Raw genomic sequence first — 19,515 nt, forward strand, 5'->3', positions numbered from 1 at the left:
CCCGGACCAGGGCTCGAACCCGTGTCCCCTGCATTGGCAGGTGAATTCTTAACCACTGCACCACCTGGGAAGCCCAGAATTGGATTCTTGAGTGTCATTTACAAAAGTTACCAAAGGATCAGAAATTTACTTCCAAGGCTATAGAAGCCTGGATTCAGCAGGTCCAAATTATGGCACCATGTCTCCAAAAGGAATGTGGGCAGAAGTCCCCACACTTGGTCATGCCAGATACTCAGACAGGGCCAGATGGTTAATGATCTTCTGCCCCCTTCTGCTACTTCAGCACTTGGTTTGGGTTTACTGCAATGCCTGGTATCTGGGGGGTAAGCAGGGCCTCTGGGGTGCACACAGGCCCCTGTCCTGAATTCTGGAGGGGCCCCTCTTCTACAGGATTGGCCCATGTTGTTTCCTTTTATATGACAAATGCTCTGAAAATCACCCTCAATTTTTCATTCAAGGCTGGACTTAAGCCCCATATTTCAAGCATCTGTTGCTAATAAAGTCAGATAAGACGTGCTTAAAAGGTCATTAAGACAACACGCAGCTCGATGTTGAAGAGACTGTCCAATGGGAGGGAGCAGATAGGACATTTACGGGTTCCTTGTCTGGACTGCTTTTTTCACCTCCTGCGTTGCTAGTAAAATGAAATCAAGTGTGACAGGCTCCCTGGTCCCTGGCAGGGCAGGACCATCCCCAGAAGGAGTCACACTTGTTCTCAGGCTCTCAGGCTAAGGCAGGTCTGCCGTTGCAGTTTTCTGAGTTCAAATACTGCAGCAGGAATGTCCACCCAAGACAGGAAAACTAAAGACAGAGCCAGGTGCTTCTCTCTCCATGCAGGTGGAGAAGGGCCCGTCCGTCCACTTGCTGGGTGACAGAGACCCTGAAACGAGCTCCCTCTTGCCTCGCCACCCCGCTGGTGCCTCACAGAGTGTGGCTCTTGTGGGTGGCACTAGCAGTGCCTGGTCCCCCAGACCCACACACAGCACGGAGGCAAGGAGCCGGGGGCTGCAGGTCCAGAGTCCTGACCATGGGGAAGAAGGCCTGGAAAGGGCAGGGAGGCCACTGATGCCCCCGCAGCAGCTGGGCGGAGAGTGAATCTGGAGGGGCAAACGGAGAACATCCAGTTCAGCCCCGAAAGACCACCTAGTTCTCCCGTGCGAGCGGTCAGAGCCCCACCTGGTGTGGCAGCACCACCGCGGACACCTGTGTGGTCCTGAGCACGTCACGGCCTTAGTTTCTCAACTGTGCGCTACTTCTCAACTGTGCGCTGTTTCTCCACAGTTAGGGTCCCAATAGCACCCTTAGTCAGCCCCCTGCACGCTAGACTCTGTCTCAGAGTCAGCTTCCCGGGAAACCCAGCCTGTGGCAGGTGGTTTATTTGTGTCCTTTTTCCTTAGAAAGGGGGGAGACGACCAGCGTGAGGACAACAGATGGCTACCGTGGAAGAAAAGAGGGGCGAGAGTAAACAAACGGCACGAGGGCCTCTTCACTTCCTCTGCAGGGAACACAGTGGTGTGAAAACAACCACACGGGGGGGCACCTTCTGAGCGCAAGGCCCAGGGAGGTGGAAACCCAACAGTGTTCTCTAAGAAGCATCAAGAGTTTGCTCTTAACTCTTTCCTCAAGGACAGGAAGACACAAAGAGGCCCCAGAGGAACATGGGAGAAGAAAGAGGGGGAAGAAATGCTTCCCTGGGACCAAACTGTCCCGAAGCCACAGAGACCTGGCCTTGGAAAGTGCCAGAAGAGTCCTCAGTGATAAGCTGATCAATAACTGGACACTGAGGTGTCTTCAAACCTAAGTGTCCTCCAAGGTGGCAGCAGGGATCCACAAGCTCTTCCCACAAGGTCAAATGCCCAGGAAGGGGTCCAGGTAAGCAACCCAAACATCAACTTTGCTTTGCTTCTGGCTAGAATTACACCGACTGTGATGATGACTGTTAATATTACCCTGATTCTCTCTGGCAAGAGCCCTGTATCCATAGATATTCTTCTATTCAGAAGTAAAATTTCATCCTTATGTAATAAATGCAGTGCGTTGGACAGACAAAATCTTTCAAGTAACACCAGATCTAGAGAAGGGAAAGACATCTGCCGATGTGAGCCCCTCAACCAGCCAAAAGCCTCGTACTGTGGATGAGCGGGGAGGCCTGGAAGGGACAGTTTGTTCAAGGTCCCACAGCAGGGCTGGGCCACACACTGACGGCCAGGTGCTCAGAGGAGAGACGCCCTCCTTGGCCACGTGGCCAGTCCCGTTAGAGCGGCTGGAAGCTCAGCTGCCAAAGCAGGTGGGGGCAGGCCCTCTCCTATATGATGGGCAGTGGGGTCCCTGGCATGACCTCTGCGGAGGGCAACTAGGCAACATTTAAAGGCCACAAAGCCCCCAGCCCTGCAACCTACCCCCCGCCCCGCCCCCGGGAGTCTGTCACAAAGCTAGGCTTTCACCTTGCAGCTGGCCCTTCTGAAGTCCACCATGAGGCTGCTTACGTGACCTGGGGCACATCCACAGAGGGTGACACTGAGCCAACTCAACGCGTGCTGATGCAGAACAGCTGCCAAGACGCACTGTTCAGAGGGAAAGGCAAAGAGCAGGTGGACAGCAGGCCCACAGAGAGGTACACACACATATACACTCATCACACCAGGATGCTCGGCTAGAAACCGGGGTGAGAAAGAGACTAATTTTTCACTCTATGTGTTTTTGTGTCTTTTGAATATTCTACATGTGAATGTAATGCTTAGTCAAAAAATAACTTAAATATGATTCCCTCTATATGCAATATCCAGAATAGGTAAAGCCAGAGAGAGAGAATGTACATTGGCAGTTGCCAGGGGCTGGGAGAGTTGGAGGATTGGGAAGCAACTGATTTATGGGGGTGGGTTTCCTCTGGGGGTGATAAAAATGTTTTGCAACTAGATAGGGATGGTGTTTGCACAACATGGCGAACGCGCTAAATGCCACTCATTACTTTTTAAATTAATTCCAAATTAATTAAAATGATTAATTTTATGTTATAGGAAGTTCACCTCATTTAAGGAAAAAACAACCATAAAAATAAATAGATAAATAAAGCAGGCTTTCACATCTGTGCTTGGGAGGCAGCTGGGCAATGCTGGTTAGAAGAATGGGCAGGGAGCCCCAACTGTGGGGCTCAGACCCAGCTACACCCAGTCCCCCCTGTGAGACCTGGGATCAATAATCTAACCTCTCTGAGCTTCAGTTTCCAGGTTGGTGAAATGGGCTTCCTAAGATTACATGAGTAAATTAAACAGTGTCTAGCACATTGCCTGGCACGGCCCAGGTCCCGGGGCCTCTGCTCTTGCCGTCTGCCCTGCTGGGAACGCCCTTTCCCTGGGCAGACTCGGACTCAGGGTTCACCCCCTTGCCTCCTTCAAGCCTAGCTCCAATGCCACCTTCTCGATGGGATCTTCCCTGACCACCTGATTTAAAACCAGAAACCTCCCTGCCACTCCCTGCCCGGAAGCTCCATCCTCTCCTCTTCCTATTTCTCTCCCTCATACTTGCTTATTTATTTTGTTCATCTCCTGTCTCCCTCTATTGCACTGTCTGCTCTGGGGAAGCAGGGGTTTCTGTCTGTCCCATTCATTATGTACCCCATGGCCCAAAGTAGGCACTCAATAAATATGGGCTAAATGAATGGCTAGTGTTAGCCAGTATCTCTGCTCTGAGGCAGTGTATAAACTTGCCTCCCTGAAAAAATAAAACTGCTGTTTTGTTGTTTAATGAGCTTGAATTAAAAATTCAAGATAAATACTGTATTTCATGTGTATGTGGAATCTAAAAAAACAACACAAGTGAACAAACACAACAAAACATAAACAGAGTTATAGATACAAACAGGTGGTTGCCTGAGGGGAGAGGGGTAGGGAAGGAAAGAAATAGGTGAGGGAAAGAGGTACAAACTTCCAGTTGCAAAACAAATGAGTCATGGGTATGAAATGTACAGTGTGGGGAATATAGTCAATAACTACATACTATCTTTGTAAGGTGACATATCGTAACTAGGCTTATCGTGGTGATCAGTTTGAAATGTACAGAAATACCGAATCACTGTGTTGTGTAATAGGAACTAACATAGTGTTGTAGGTCAATTATACTTCAAAAACAAACTCATAGAAAAAGAGATAAGATTTGTGGCTACCAGAGGTGGGAGGGGGGTGGAGCGGCAGAGGGGGAATTGAACAAAGGCAGTCAAAGGTATAAACTTCCAGTTATAAGGTATATAAGTAGTAGGGGTGTAATGTATAACATGATAAATATAATTAACTCTGCTGTGTGTTACAGATGAAAGTTAAGAGAGTAACTCCTGAGTTCTCATCACAAGGAAGAAGTATTTTTTTCCTATTTCTTTAATTTGTACCTATATGAGACGATGGATGGTCACTAACCTTATTGTGATCATCACTTCATGATGCATGTAAATCAAATCATTATGCTGTACACCTTAAACTAATACAATGCTGTGTCAATTATATCTCAATAAAACTGGAAGAAAAAAATTCAACAACAGTTTGAACTAAAAAAACCCACAGTTTTTCCAGCCAAGTGTTATTCCCAAAGTGGGGGATTTGCAAAGGAGAAGAGATGGTTCAGAGTAAGAGGGTGCTATGTGCTCTAAAACATAAACCAGTAAACAGTTCACAGTAAGAGGGTGCCCTAAAACATAAGCCAGTAAACAGTCACCCCGACCTCTGACTGCCCAGGGTGGTGTGAGAGCTGTTCCTGCGAGGCTCTCATGAGAAGCGAGAACACAGTGCTAGCTTGAGTGCCTCGGACCCCAACCCTCCAAGCACCTTGGGACAGAATCACTCACTGACGCAGAATGAGGCAGACGGAAAGGAGCAAGCCGGTCACCCTCCATGTCCAGGGCCTTCCCGGACCCTGCCTGGCAGAGCTGCCACCCCAGCGACACTCAGCTTCCCAGGGCTCACAGGCCTCATGTGGGGAAATCGTGACCTCAGTTGTGCAGAGTTCAAAAATGAAAAAATAAAATAAAATAAAACCAACCCTCAGACTCTTCTAAAAGTATAGGCTGTCTTTCTAGTTAGCTCTCCTATGAGACGGCTACATCATTACTCAACAGAAGCATATCACTGCTTTCCTGCTGCCTCCAAACCCTGTGAGGAGAAAAAAGCTGAAGCTAGCAGTCTCCAAGAGTTTGTGCTTTAAAAGAGAAGAAAACAAAACTTGCAAGTTGGAGTGAAACCAGCAAGAAGCATCTTCCATCCTCTTGGGAGCCACGACTGGGGGTGTAACCTGGCTGCCAGCTGGAAGCCGGGGCTGGGTGGGTGGGGGGAGTGGGGGCAGCGGGTCCTGAGTTAGAAGGTACCTAATGCACAGGTCTCAAATTTCCCAGAAGGTCAGGATCCCGGGCTGGCTTGTGAAAATGCCGATTGCTGGGTCCCACCCACCCCACAGTTTCTGATGCCGTAGGTCTGGGGTGCGGCCTAAGAATTTGCATTTCTAACTAGTTCCCAGGCTAAGGGTCCAAACTACACTTTGAGAACTACTGCTCTAGAACAAAGCCTTCCATGTCAGTGTTTCACCTCCCTCAATTGAACACAGAACCTGCAGGCAGACACGCGCGCACACAGGGAGCCGCAGAGAGCCCCTGCCCGACCACTAGTCCTCAAACAGCCAGAGCCACCTGGCCCAGCCAACTACAGACGGAACACTCACAGGGTACCTGGACCTAAGAAGCCCATTCAAGTCCTGCCTGAGCCGGTCACTGAGAGAGGCTCTAAGTCACCCCCAAAACCTTTGAAATCCAAAATCACAGCATTTCCCTTTTGGGGGAACAGTCATGAGTAATCCCGCCCTTCGCACATGGGTAACCCCCGGCTGCAAGATCCGCTTTCTGCCTAGGGATACTTTCAAGTTTCTTTTCAAGTTTCAGAAGAAGCAGCTGAAAGAGGAACACACACACACACAAAAAGGCAGGCCACTCAAGGAGAGCTACAGCATCCCTGGTGGGGGGCACTTCCCCCAAATGCCCAAATGCAGGGACTCCATCACCCACCATGGGCAGTCGCACCCGTCTCTCACTCACCAAAGTAATCGGCCTTCGGGTGAGCATCCATCTCACGCTCCAGACGCTGGGTGAGGGCTTCTAATTTCAATTCGGCAGCCGTGGGTCCAAGCTCAGGGCCCGGGATGAGGGTCTGGCAGGGCAGTCTCACCCTGGGGGAACCGGGGCTCTCTGGGAGCACAGGCCCCAGGCTGCCATCAGAGGACCAGCCAGAGGGACTTTCTTTACAAGATAACTCAGGCAGGGTGGACATCACTGGATGGACAAGGCTGAGCTTGGGACCAGCGCCAGCGTCTGTACAGCCAGGCTTGGGACCCGGCCCAGGGACTGCACCCAGCTGCATATTGTCCATGCTGGCTAGCGAGGATGAAGGGGCAGAGCTAGAGAGGTAAGATTTGGGGCCATCCTGGAACCAGGGTTGAGGGTCCACAGTGGGTTTGGGCATCATGCCTGAAACCTCACTCCCTACCCCCGAGTTTGTTCTTGGAAGAGGTCCCTGACTGGAGCGGTTCAGGGCCAGGGGCGCTGAGAAAGAAGGGGTCCTGGGCTGAGCAGGTCTCGGTAGGGCCCCGTTCTCTGGGCCTGGGGAGGGGAGGCCAGGGCTCACTCGCTGGGAGGAGGCGGTGGTCCAAAGAGCTGCTGGCTTCTCACTGCTGTGGCCACCAACACCACCATCCTGGCTGCTCTGCAATGACCTGCTGGAGCTCGGGGAAAGCTGCAGCTGGTATAGGTGATGGTCCCTGGAGGGTGTGGACAGTGGCGGGCCACTCCCTGGCGTGCCAGACCACCCACTTCCTACACCCAGCCTGATGCTGGGGGACACTGCTGGTTCATCGCCCCAGCTGGGGCTTGCCAAAAAGAGGTTGTCATAATAGTCTCCGTGGGTGAGGCAGGAAGGATCCTCACAGGGGCCCGGCCGATGGAAAGCAGACATCTCAGAACTCGCCACGCTCTCCTTGGAGCCACAGTCCTGGCTGCCTTGCCTCGCGCCACGGACACACAGCTTGGCCCTCTGTTCCTGGGGTGGGGACAAGGGCTGCCCAGCCGCGATGGTTGTGGCTGTCCCAGGGGCCACTGTCGAGGCAGCAAGAGGAGGCTTTGCAGCGCCATCCCCCGTCACCTTGCTGCCCCCATCAGCTTCCCGGTGGGCCTGTGGGCCCAGGCGGCCCCCACCATTCACGGGACCTCGGCTCCCCCTGGGCAGGGTCTCCTCCTGCAAGAGCTGGTGCGGCTGGTGCAGGTGGATTTTGGCCATCTTGGTGGCAAACACCCTGCGTGTTTCCTCAAACTCCGGGTTGTTGCTTGCACCCTTGTCCACTCGGAAGAGTCCATCCTTGGAGGCCTCATACATGTTCAGGTCCTCAATGAATTTACTGGCCTCCAGGCCCAGGTCGTCATACTTATCCATGTTGCTGACAAGTGTCCGGGCCTAGCCTAGATGCTGGGTATTGAGTGTGTGGAGGTGGGCCGGTGGAGGTGCTGGCGAAGGGCAGAGACTCACGTCCAGCCCAGGACAGGCAAGGCCTTCCACCTGCCCAGCATGAGAGTCATGACCCCAGGCCTTAGAGTCCAGCCGACGGTGAGGCCTCAAACTCACTTGGACCAAGTTTGCTTCCAATTCCCTTTCCTCTCAGAGGTGTCCACGTGGGGGCAGCTGGTGGCGCTTCGCTGTCCGAGCTGGCTGTGAGTTCTTTTCTCTGTTTCAAATCATAAAAGGAAAAAGAAATAAGGGGGGTGAAAAAATCACATCCTCCTTAAGCAACCAAACTCGGAAACCCACAAGGCAGCAGCCGCTGGACGGGGTTAAGTCGCTCAGAGCGAAGAGCGCAGAGGCCGCGGACCCGCCGGGCCGGAGCAAAGGCGCGGCGGCGGGAGGCGCTGGAACGTCCCGGGCGCTCGGTCCTCCGCTGCTTTCCCTGGTGGCGCGGAGCTGCGATCCTGGCCGGCGCGGAGAGAGATCAGGGCCCGGGGCACACGGGCCGGCCGGGCCCCGGCAGGAAGTTCACGGCAGCCGGGCGGGCGGCCTATTGTCCGATGGCGGCGGTGGCTGGGCGCGCGCGGACCGGAGGGCGGCGGGACGCGGAAGTGAGCGCGCCGGACGCCGTCCCTGCAGCTCGGTCGCCGGCCGGGCACGTCGCGGGCCTGCGAAGAGGCGGAGGCGGAGGAGGAGGCCGAGGGGCGGGGGCGCCGGCAAGGGGCGGGGTCGGCGCGCGCAGAGGCTGGCGCCCCTGGGCAGGCCTGCGCCCGACCGGTCTGGGGAACCTGGAGGTGTGTCCCGCGCGCCTCTTCCAGCGCTCGAGCCCGGGGATGGCGCCGAGTTCCCCGCCGCCGCTGCGGCCCCCTGAGAAGCCCGGCCCAGCTCCGGTCCTCGGGCAGGGCTGGGCGGGGGCCACTCCGTGGAGACGGCTGGCAGGCGGCCTGGACAGCTTGCGTGGAGACGAGACGTGCCGCTTGGAGTTTGCGGGAGTCTGGAGGGCGCGCGCTTCTCTCCCCACCGTGCCTCAGTTTCCCAGGTGGGAAGCCAACCCCTTGTGCCGCCTCTGCCCCAGCCGTACCCTCCACCCTACACAGGGATGCAGGATTGGCGACCCAGGGTGTCACCGTGGGCTGGCCCAAGTCCTCCTAGACAGGTAGGGAGACTGAGGCACCGAGGGGGAAGTGTCCAAGATGCCATCGTGACCAGCAAAGCGTGGATGCGAGCCCAAGTCCTCTGAAAGGGGGTTAAAAGTCATGTTGTTGCCCGGAGCGCGCTTATTTGAGGTCCTCTGTGCGGCAATAAAAACACGTGCCCTGGTGGCTCGTTATTCACGAGGGGACTCCTGACCCCCCGAATAGATCCACGCGACTCTGAGGGCGCCGGGCCTGACTCCTGGGCGCCCTCGCATGGCCCAGCACTCCCTGCACCACCTCCGAGGGGACCCTGGAGAGGTTTCATTTCCTGAACAGCAGCCAGCGTGATCCCAAGGCAAATACCAGACCAGTCACTTCCGTGCTAAAACCCTCAATGCTTACCCCGCATTTGGATTGAAATCGGCCCCCTACCACGGCCTTCCTGCCCTGGCGGGCCCTGCCTCCACCCCCTCCCCCTTCCGGATTTGGGGGTCTTCCTTCCCTGCCTGCTAGCTGCAGGAGCTTCCTGGTGTCTGCCGAGAGCTGGCCCTTGAACTTCCCTTGAACTTCTCCGTGGCTCATCCTTACCGTCACTGCCAAAATCACCTCCTCCTAGAGCCCTTCTTTTTCGGCACCCTCTTCATTTCCTGATCAGTTCTGATCACTATTTATATTTATCTGTTTACATGTGGGTTTTTTTGGTGGTTGGTTGGTTTTCCACCCCATTAGACCATATCTGTATGTCCAGTGTATGTATGTTGTAGTACCTAATGGTTGCATAAGTGAATTAGTGAATCTGTTTGCCAGGGTTGTAACAAGGAACAAAAAATGTAATACACATGTCAGTTCTTTGTACTCTGTAAATCCAAAGTGTGGTTCGTGGGCCAGTAGACTGGAATCACCAGGGAGCCTGTTGAAAACGCAAAATCTCACAGCCCTGCCTCCCCCGCCCCCATCCTACTGAACCAGAATCTGCATTTTTAACAAGATTCCTAAATGGTTTGCACAGTAAAGTTTGAGAAGCACTACTGTAAAGAACTATACTAGAATGAGGTATTTATATTTTTAAAATATCTTTTTCTATCTGCAAAAGTAATACATGTTTACAATAACAACTTTGAACAATTCAGAGATACATCAAGTTTTAAAAGTTGCCCGCAATCCCCTTGTTCAGAGGCAATCACTGTTAAACAGCCCTTAGGTATTCAGTAATACTTGTTATTTAATAACTGGATTTACTCATAACCTACCTGAGTGATTTGCTTGTGAAATTTCTAGAACACTGGTTTTCGAAGTATGGTCCCAGAACGAGCAGCAGTACCATCGCCTGGAACTGGTCTATATCAGTGGTTCCCAAACTGCAACGCGCATCACAATTCCTTAGGGAGCTTATTCAACGCTGGTTGCTGGGACCTACCCCCAGAGTCTCTGATTCAGCAGCTCTGGGGTGGAGCCTAAGAATCTGCATCTCTAACAAGTTCCCAGGTGATGCTGATGCTGCTGGGACCACACTTGAGAACCACTGGTCTAGAGTCCCAAGTCCTGAGCTTCCTAGAAGCACTGTGGCAATGACCCTTGGTGCCCAGAGCGGTGAGGACATCTATCAAAGTGGAAGGCTGTGGCCCGCTTTGCCTGACCCTCAGTATTGGGGAAGGAGCTAACAAAGCACTGGGAACACGCAGCCATCCCCCTGCGAAGTCTAGCAAGCCCAGAGCCAGCTTCCTGTGTGCTCAGTTATGATAGCTGGGACCCTGGTACTACAAGAGCCATAGACACCAGCCAGCACCTCTTTAGAATCAGTCTTCTCTTTTCGTCCTAGCTTGGCAGCTGCCGGGGCCCACCATCCTTGGTCCTCTTCTAAGCCCCCATACCCCCATTTTGGCTTGCCTGGAACGCTCAGAGTTGTGGACTTTACTCCCCACTCCCACTGCAATTCTAGAAGCAGCTGCACCAACTCCACCAACTAAACACATAGACCTAAACCCACAATCCACATGTTTCCTGGCCAGACTATCTTGTCCCCTCTTAGCGAATACCTTATACCTTTACAAAACAGCTTATAAAGATGGCATCTCATGAGCATTGGACCACATAGTATACCGCCTGAAAGGGTACTTAGAAATGCTAGACGTCGCCAGGAGACTGCTGGGTGTTTTACTGCTGCTGTTTAATGCTTAAGGGGCAGAGACATTTTCAAATTCTGGGCCCAGCATTTAGAATCCCAGCTGTGGTTATTTAATATAGGCCAGTTTTGCCTGTACCATATGCTCAGAAATGTCTGTTGGTTAATAGCTCAAAAAATGTGTTAATACTTGCACACCAGCTGTTTAAAAAGCAAGATACTGAAGAGCTAAATATATATATATATATATTTTTTTTTAGAATTTATTTATTTATGACTGTGTTGAGTCTTCGTCTCTGTGCGAGAGCTTTCTCCAGTTGCGGCAAGTGGGGACCACTCTTCATCGCGGTGCGCGGGCCTCTCACTATCGCGGCCTCTCTTGTTGCGGAGCACAGGCTCCAGACGCGCAGGCTCAGCAATTGTGGCTCACGGGCCCAGTTGCTCCGTGGCATGCGGGATCTTCCCAGACCAGGGCTCGAACCCGTGTCCCCTGCACTGGCAGGCAGACTCTCAACCACTGCGCCACCAGGGAAGCCCAAGAGCTAAATATTTTTATCAGTAAGTAGGTGAGCATGGATGGTTCTGTGTAAGTGCTTACCAATAATGTTTTGTTTTGTTGTATTGCATTTTGCTGGGTGAGAAATGTCCTACATTCTATTTTACCTGTAAAGCCATTTCTATATAACAAAAGCCATCATCAACACAGAACTTTCCTTTAAGTCTGTTTTCCTTGAAGTCTGTTTACATGAGCACGAGGATGTAAAGATTGCCTGCCCACGACACACTCTCGAAACGTAGAATTTTCACCTTGACCGGCCCAGAGTCTCAGTGACATCAATCAGATCATGTCCCTTCGCAGCTCCAAACCCTCCAGCAGCGTCCCAAACCACACTTAGAGTAAGACCCTCCCCTTGGACCCTATGTGATCGGGCCTCTTGCCACCCCTCCCGCCTAATTTCCCCTATCCCGCCTGCTTAGTCTGCTCCGGCTGCAGTGATTTCCCTGCCGCTCCTCGCCCAGCCCTTACCATGCATTCATTCATTCACCAAACAAACATTGCTGGGCACTTCTGATGCCCTGGGCCCTTTTCCAGGTGCTGGGGATGTGGCAGACAGCTGAACAAATTAGCAGACATCACTGTCCTATTTGGACTTACATCCCAGTAGGGGGGCGGAGTAGATAATCAACAAAATGGATACATGCCTTATAGAGGGTATTAGCAAGTGATGAGAGCTACGGAGAAAAATGAAGCTGGGAAGAGGACATACAGAGGGGGTGCCACTTTCAATACAATGGTCAGGGAAAGTGTCCCTGAGAAAGTGACACCTGAGCAAAGACTTGGAGAAGAGCATAAGGAGAGAGGTTAGAGACAGGCAGCCATCTGAACAACTCTTCCCAAGAGTTTTGTTGGGTAAAGTGGAATGGAGGGAAAAGTGCCACTAAGAGAGAGTTAAAAAAAAATTTTTTTTTCAGTATGGGAAATGGTACTGCCTGTTTCTATGCAGATGTGAATGAGGTAGTGGCTGGGGAAAGGAGAATTGCTAATATAGGAGAGAGAGAGGAGGATTTGGGGAGTGGCATGCCTGAGAAGCAAAGGGGGGCTGGGCTCCCCTGTACATTTCTTCCATGGTAATAAGGAGCAAGGATTTGGGCAATAATCTGATCGGTAAGTATGTAAGGTGTTGGCATCTTGGAGTGGTAGGTAGCTCTTCTGATTAATTTTCTCAGTGGGATAGGAGGTAAAGAGAGTTAGCTGAGAGTGAGGCCAGGGAGTTGTTGCTAGGAACTGGCCGTCTAGGGGAATGAGAGAGTGAATGGGCTGGAGAAGCATTTGTGATGGAAGCATGAAGCTTCCTCTGTGCTCCCCACCCCAGATCCTGGGCCTGAATTGCTACGAGGCCAGCCAGCATGGGGCACGTGTCTCTCCAGAGGAGGTTCAGCTGCACGGATGTGGGTGTGGAGTAGGTGGAGAGTTGGGTCTAACCAGGGCTGGCTTTTGCCAAGTGAGTGCAACGTAACTAGAGTGGGCAAGAGAGTTGCGGTCTCTCTGCCTAGAACCTGCTCCCCAGATATGCCCGTGACTCCTTCACTTACAGTCCTCAGGTCTCCACTCAACACTCACTCCCCTGGGAAGTCTGAATGCCCCTCTCTCCATCCCCATCCCTACCTGCCACCGCAGTGAACGGCTGTCTCCTCAGGAGGCCAACTTCACAAGGCCACAGATCTTTGCGCATTTTGTTCATCGCTCTATCCCAGGAACCTGGAACAGTGCCTGGCACTGTTCCTCAAATGCTTGGTAAGTGAATGCATGAGCCACATCAAAAAAGGGAGTACAAACGTTACCATCTATAGGTGGAAAGACTTAATTGGACTTAATGGTGACCCAGATTCAGAGAAGCAAAAAAAGGAGGCTGTATTATTACTCTTGTAACTGTATGTCACTGCAAACCTTCTGCAGATCTTGTTTGATTACCTTGTACCAAATATTTGATCTGCATCGCATATCATATATCTTGCTAGTCAAGAGTATGACTACATAGAATTGTAGGTGTGTGTGTTTGAAAGTATAAAGGATATTGGACTTAAGAACATCTGTTTGCATGCATACATATATGTTTTTTATATAAGTGTGTATAAAGAATTATTGACTAAACGGCATTTGAAAAACACTCATCCAATAGGCTGTAGGCAGTAAACGGTGCTCAGACAGCCTATGAATTACCAGGGGGCCCAGGAGGCAAAGGGCTCCTGTCTTTGCACAGAGCCCTGCTTATTTTGCAGTTAACTGAAAGGGCCTCTCTGTCACTTTTGCTTGGCTACAGGGAATGTCCCTGCACACAATGCTGTGTGTGTCCTAAAGCTGGAGGGCTACTTCAGGGAGAGCTCTGAAAAGAATCTTTGTATTTCAGCCAGGCAAATGGATGAAGAAATAAGAACCCAGGTTCCTTTGGGCTCTTTCCATCCCACCAATCCCTAAAGCAGGCCAGGAAGCCCTGGTCCTTCCAAATCTGTTTCCTGAACCTTAGGCTTTTCTGGTCCCAAGTTTCACTGTGGAATTGTCCCATGAATGGAGAGAAGCAACTGCGATGAAGGCCCTTTCCTGGTGCTTCTAACGAGGCTTTGTCTCATGATTGTCTCCCCGGGAAAGCTGCCCAGGCCAGACCCAGATATTAGGACCATGACCTTGCTCTGTGTGTGCAGCCCCTGCCAGGCAACTGGAGCCCATCCTTCCCCAGTCTCAGTCCCACACCCTGGGCCTCCCGCCACACGGGGAGACCAGCTGCAGGCATGTGCCAGCCACAGGGCCCCACGTGGCTCCCCACACACCCACGGGGAGGGAGGCTGCCCCCTGGCCCTGGCCCAACCCCTCCCGGGCCATCTGCTCGGAGATCAGCGGAATATGTTTAACAGAACAATGAACTGGAATGAGTTTTGAATCAGCACCAATCTTCTGCTTACTTTTTTTTTGTATTTTAAAGTAATACATGTATATGGCTTAAAATTCAAAAGGTACAAATGAGCACCCAGTGGAAAAAGGAGTCCCTCCTGCCCCTGAGCCCCAGAGAGCCAGTGTCCCTCCAGAGACAACCACCGTCATATTACCAAAGTACACGGGCATGCGCATTTCTTTTTCTTAACACAGAAAGTAAAAGTGCACTGCCCCTTGCTTTTTGCATTTAACAATACTCTTGGAAATCTTTTCACATCATTTCACATGCAGCTGCCTCATTCTTTCAGAGGGCTAATATTTCTGTCTTTGGGTGAGTCATGGATTTCTTAACCAGTCTCCTATTCACAGAAATGTAGGCTGCTTCCAGGCTTTTGCTATTACGTATTCTGTGGCCATGACTGACTTATAAACCATACCACACCTGTGCAAGCATAGCCGTGGGATAAACACCCCCGAGGCAGGTAATATTCTTGAGAACTCCACCATGCTGCCTGGATTTCTTCATCGACAACAAGGAGCTCTGCCTTGTTTTCTGCTGGTTACCATCTCACTGGGGTCAGGGTTAGAACCGTTGATGAGTCATAACAAGAACAACGATTATTAAAAGCGTCATAGCACCTACGCTTTGCCCAGCACCATTCTCTGTATTCTACGTATGTTACAGTGTTGAATCCTCCCAACAGCTCATGAGATAGGTTCTATTATCCCCTCCTTTATACAGGTGAGGAAATTGAGGCACAGAGGAGGTAAGGAACTTGCCTGAAATTCCACAGCTAGGAGGCATCTGGGATCGGAACCCAGGCAGCCCGGCTCTGTGCCACATCACCTCTCATAATGAAATCATCTAAGAAATCACTTGGCTACTGAAGCTGCTTCCAGGGTGTGAATATCAGTGGGTGCTTGCCTGCAAAGCCCGAATGGGAACTGTGTCTTCTGTTCCCAACACACTGTGTGTCTAGAGGGAGGACTGGATTAGCCTGTAAGCTCTGTGACGGTAGGAACCAGCTCTGCCTTGTTCATCTTGGTACCTTGCATACTGCTCATTAGTTACTGTTGAATGAATGAATGAATATTATCCTGAATAATAATAATGCTAGTAATAGCTGATATTTATGGAGCACCAGCTAAGAGTTTGTCATAAATTATCTCATTTAATCCTCACAACAGCTCTCTGAAATAAATTCCATTATACTTCCATTTTACAGATGGAGAAACAGAGGCTCACAGAGGTTAAGTAAATTGCCCAAGGACGCACATCTGGTAAGTAGATGAGTTGGGATTTGATCCCTGGATGTCTGCTCTCTACCTCGAGTGATTTCTGAATGATGTCAGTCTGCACCTAAGTCTGTGAATCCACGAATTTCCCACCTAGGAATTGACCTCCACTGGGTGCAGCCTGAAGATAATAACCACACGTCCTTTTTAAAAAATTAAATAAGCTTAATTTTTAGAGCAGTTTTAAGCTGAGTGGAAAGTACACTTTTGTGTACTCAGAAGTACAATTTTTAGCTTCATAGAAATATTGAGTGGAAAATACAGAGATTTCCTATATGCCTCCTGACCCTACACACATAGCCTCCTCCACTGTCAACATCCTGCACCAGAGTGGTGTATGTGTTACAGTCAATGAACTTATGTTAACACATCATTATCACCCAAAGTCCATAGTTTACATGAAGGCTCACTCTTGGTGTTGTACATTCTATGGGCTTGGACAAATGTAAAATGATGTGCGTCCACCATTATAGTATCATACAGAGTAGTTTCCCTGCTCTAAAAACCCTCTGCCAACTCATCTCTCCCTCTTCCCTAACCCCTGAAAACCACTGATCTTTTTCTGTCTCCATAGTTTTGTATTTTCCAGAATGTCATGTAGTTAGAATCATATAGTATGTAGCCTTTCCAGATTGGCTCCTTCATTTAGTAAATCCTCCATGTCTTTTCACACTTTAGGGTAAATAGGTTACAGTTTGTGTTTGTGGGGAGGAAAGGCCAATAAAGTTTAAAGATAGAAAAAAGAAGGATAGCTAAAAATTAAACCATTGAGGGGCTTCCCTGGTGGCGCAGTGGTTAAGAATCCACCTGCCAATGCAGGGGACACGGATTCGAGCCCTGGTCCCGGAAGGTCCCACATGCCGCGGAGCAGCTGGGCCCGTGAGCCACAACTACTGAGCCTGCGCATCTGGAGCCTGTGCTCCGCAACAAGAGAGGCTGCGATAGTGAGAGGCCCGCGCACTGCAATGAAGAGTGGCCCCCACTTGTCACACCTGGAGAAAGCCCTCGCACAGAAACGAAGACCCAACACAGCCATAAATAAATAAATAAATAAATAAATAAATAAAATTAAAAAAAAAAATTAAACCATTGAGTCTCTGGTCCACCTGAAAAAAACCAGGCAGAACAGAAGCAGAAGGTGGTCTGTCTACCAAAGGGCCCCCAAAGGGGGCTGTCAGCCCTTCACACAGGGCCCCAGGCTCACGCTTTAATCTCTGTCTTGAAGTGAAGGCAAACAGAGAAGCACCAAGATTGAAACAAGAAGACATTTATCACACAGCTTCATGCCTCTGTCCCTTTACCAGCCACATTGCCCATATTGGGTACAAGGAATTCATTTAAAAAAAAAAAAATCCTTGGGGGGGGGAGGGATAAATTAGGAGACAAGGACCTACTGTATAGCACAGGGAACTCTACTCAACACTCTGTAATAACCTATATGGGAAAAGAATCTGAAAAAGAATAGATGTATGTATAATGTCTGAGTCAGGTTGCTGTACACCTAAAACAAACACAATATTGTAAATCAACTATACTCCAATTAAAAAAGTAATAATCCTGTAATCATGCTATGAGTGTGGAAGTTTTGTGTGAGTTTGAGCATGTTAAACATACTATTTAGTTAAATGTAAATATTTAAAATATGCCACAAACTTTGAACTCTATTTTGATGCTATTTGTTTTCAAATATACTGGGAGTCTCAATGAATCAAAGCAGCCAGGACCTCTCTTGACCCTTAAGAGGCCCCATCTGCTTGGGATCTGGGAAAAAAGGAGCTAAAAAAGAGTGTGTGGGGCTTCCCTGGTGGCGCAGTGGTTGAGAATCTGCCTGCTAATGCAGGGGACACGGGTTCGAGCCCTGGTCTGGGAAGATCCCACATGCTGCGGAGCAACTGGGCCCGTGAGCCACAGCTACTGAGCCTGCACGTCTGGAGCCTGTGCCCCGCAATGGGAGGGGCCGCGATAGTGAAAGGCCCGCGCACCGCGATGAAGAGCGGTCCCCACACCGCGATGAAGAGTGGCCCCCGCTTGCCGCAACTGGAGAAAGCCCTCGCACGAACAGAAGACCCAACACAGTCAAAAAATAAATAAATAAATAAATAAAGTAGTTATAAAAAAATTTAAAAAAAAAAAGAGTGTGTGTCTCTGTTATCCAGCTCTGTTCCCGCAGAGAGGATCCAGAATGCTGGAACAGAATGACGAAGGATTGGGGGCATAGCACAGGGTTCCAGTGGGGACAGAGAGGGTACACCCAGCCCACCCAGGGCTGGCCCTCTGCTCTGAACGCTCCAGAAAGTTCTGTTACTGCTGCTAAGCATCCTGTCTTCTTTGTGAGACAGGAGATCAACTGTTGTAGGTTAATGAAACAATTTTTTTTTAACTTTATTTTATTTATTTATTTTTGGCTGCATTGGGTGTTCGTTGCTGCACACGGGCTTTCTCTAGTTGTGGTGAGCGGGGGCTACTCTTCATTGTGGTGCGTGGGCTTCTCACTGCGGTGGCTTCTCTTGTTGCGGAGCACGGGCTCTGGGCACACGGGCTTCAGTAGTTGTGGTGCACAGGCTTAGTTGCTCCGTGGCATGTGGGATCCTCCCGGACCAGGAATCAAACCCTTGTCCCCTGCATGGGCAGGCGGATTCTTAACCACTGTGCCACCAGGGAAGTCCCGGAGGCTGCATTTCTGACACCAGGGAACACGAGACCAGCCCCGGGTTGACTCTCTCTCCACTTTGTAAGTGGGTGGAAGAAATAAATTCTTATATTCTTAAGCCATTTATTTTGTGGTTCCTATTGCTTGAATCTAATTATGACTAACATAATCTTTAAGTTCTAACATGGAAAAATCAGCAAAGGCATGCATTAGGGGTTAAATTATGCCACCACCACCCACCTAAATTCATATAAAGAAGCCCTAACTCCTAGTAAACTGAAAATAGAGCTACAATATGATCCAGTAATCCCACCCCCAGGCATATATCCAGAGAAAACCACAATTCGAAAAGACACATGCACCCCCCATGTTCACTGCAGCACCACCTACAACAGCCAGGACATGGAAGCAACCCAAATGTCCATCAAAAGATGAACAGATAAAGAAGATGTGGAACACCACTAGCACAGTAGTATTTCACATCCTCTTTATCTACTACTAGTAATGATACTTTTAGTAGCATTACTAGTAGCAATGGAATACTACTCAGCCATAAAAAAAGAATGAAATAATGCCATTTGCAGCAACATGGATGGACCTAGAGATTATCATACTAAGTGTAGTAAGTCAGACAAAGACAAATATCATATAATATCACTTATATGTGGAATCCAAAAAAATGATACAAATGAACTTAATTACAAAATAGAAACAGACTCACAGACTTTGAAAACAAACTTATGGTTACCAAAGGAGAAAGGTCGGGGGGAGGGATAAATTAGAAGTTTGGTGTTAACATATACACACTACTCTATATAAAACAGATAATCAACAAGGACCTACTGTATAGCACAGGGAACTCTACTCAATATTCTGTAATAACCTAAATGGGAAAAGAATCTGAAAAAGAATGGATATATATATATGTATGGCTGAATCCCTTTGCTGTACACCTGAAACACAACACTGTAAATCAACTATACTCCAAAATAAAAAAATTAAATTAAAATAAACAAATTTTAAAAAATAATAATAAAAAGAAGCCCTAACCCCTAGTACCTCAGAATACAACTATTCAGAATACAGCCTTTAGGGACTTCCCTGGTGGCGCAGTGGTTGAGAATCTGCCTGCCAATGCAGGGGACATGGGTTCGAGCCCTGGTCTGGGAAGATCCCACATGCCGTGGAGCAACTAGGCCCGTGAGCCACAATTACTGAGCCTGCACGTCTGGAGCCTGTGCTCCGCAACAAGAGAGGCTGCAATAATGAGAGGCCCGTGCACCGCAATGAAGAGTGGCCCCCACTTGCCACAACTACAGAAAGCCCTCGCACAGAAACGAAGACCCAACACAGCCATA

General features: G+C 49.9%; 2 protein-coding genes across 12 annotated transcripts in view; one reads left to right on the plus strand and one right to left on the minus strand.

Moving 5' to 3' along the window:
* Positions 1–8,175, minus strand: part of LIMD1 (LIM domain containing 1) — a 74,567-nt gene extending 66,392 nt beyond the window's left edge. Inside the window, exon 1 of one of the 2 annotated variants that reach the window (XR_014232637.1) lies at positions 6,071–8,175. Coding sequence is in view for 1 of the 2 variants with exons in the window: in XM_082347381.1 (XP_082203507.1) it covers positions 6,071–7,457 (1,387 nt within the window). In the remaining variant the exon portion in view is untranslated. The remainder of the gene's footprint in view (positions 1–6,070) is intronic. The other variant, XM_082347381.1, reaches the window with a different exon arrangement.
* The window catches only part of LOC309608113 (uncharacterized protein), a gene marked incomplete at its 5' end in the record, with an annotated part of 79,062 nt that continues 67,630 nt past the window's right edge, over positions 8,084–19,515 (plus strand). For 4 of the 10 annotated variants that reach the window (XR_014232648.1, XR_014232649.1, XR_014232650.1 and 1 more), the window contains one exon: positions 8,773–15,492. Coding sequence is in view for 1 of the 10 variants with exons in the window: in XM_082347507.1 (XP_082203633.1) it covers positions 8,084–8,679; positions 15,438–15,492 (651 nt within the window). Of the gene's footprint in view, positions 8,680–8,772; positions 15,493–16,326; positions 17,071–19,515 lie in introns of those variants that run through there. The other 6 variants (XM_082347507.1, XR_014232645.1, XR_014232646.1 and 3 more) reach the window with 6 other exon arrangements.

This window comes from Balaenoptera borealis (assembly GCF_965194805.1).
Source record: "Balaenoptera borealis genome assembly, chromosome: 12".
In the NCBI taxonomy this organism is placed as follows: Eukaryota; Metazoa; Chordata; class Mammalia; order Artiodactyla; family Balaenopteridae; genus Balaenoptera; species Balaenoptera borealis.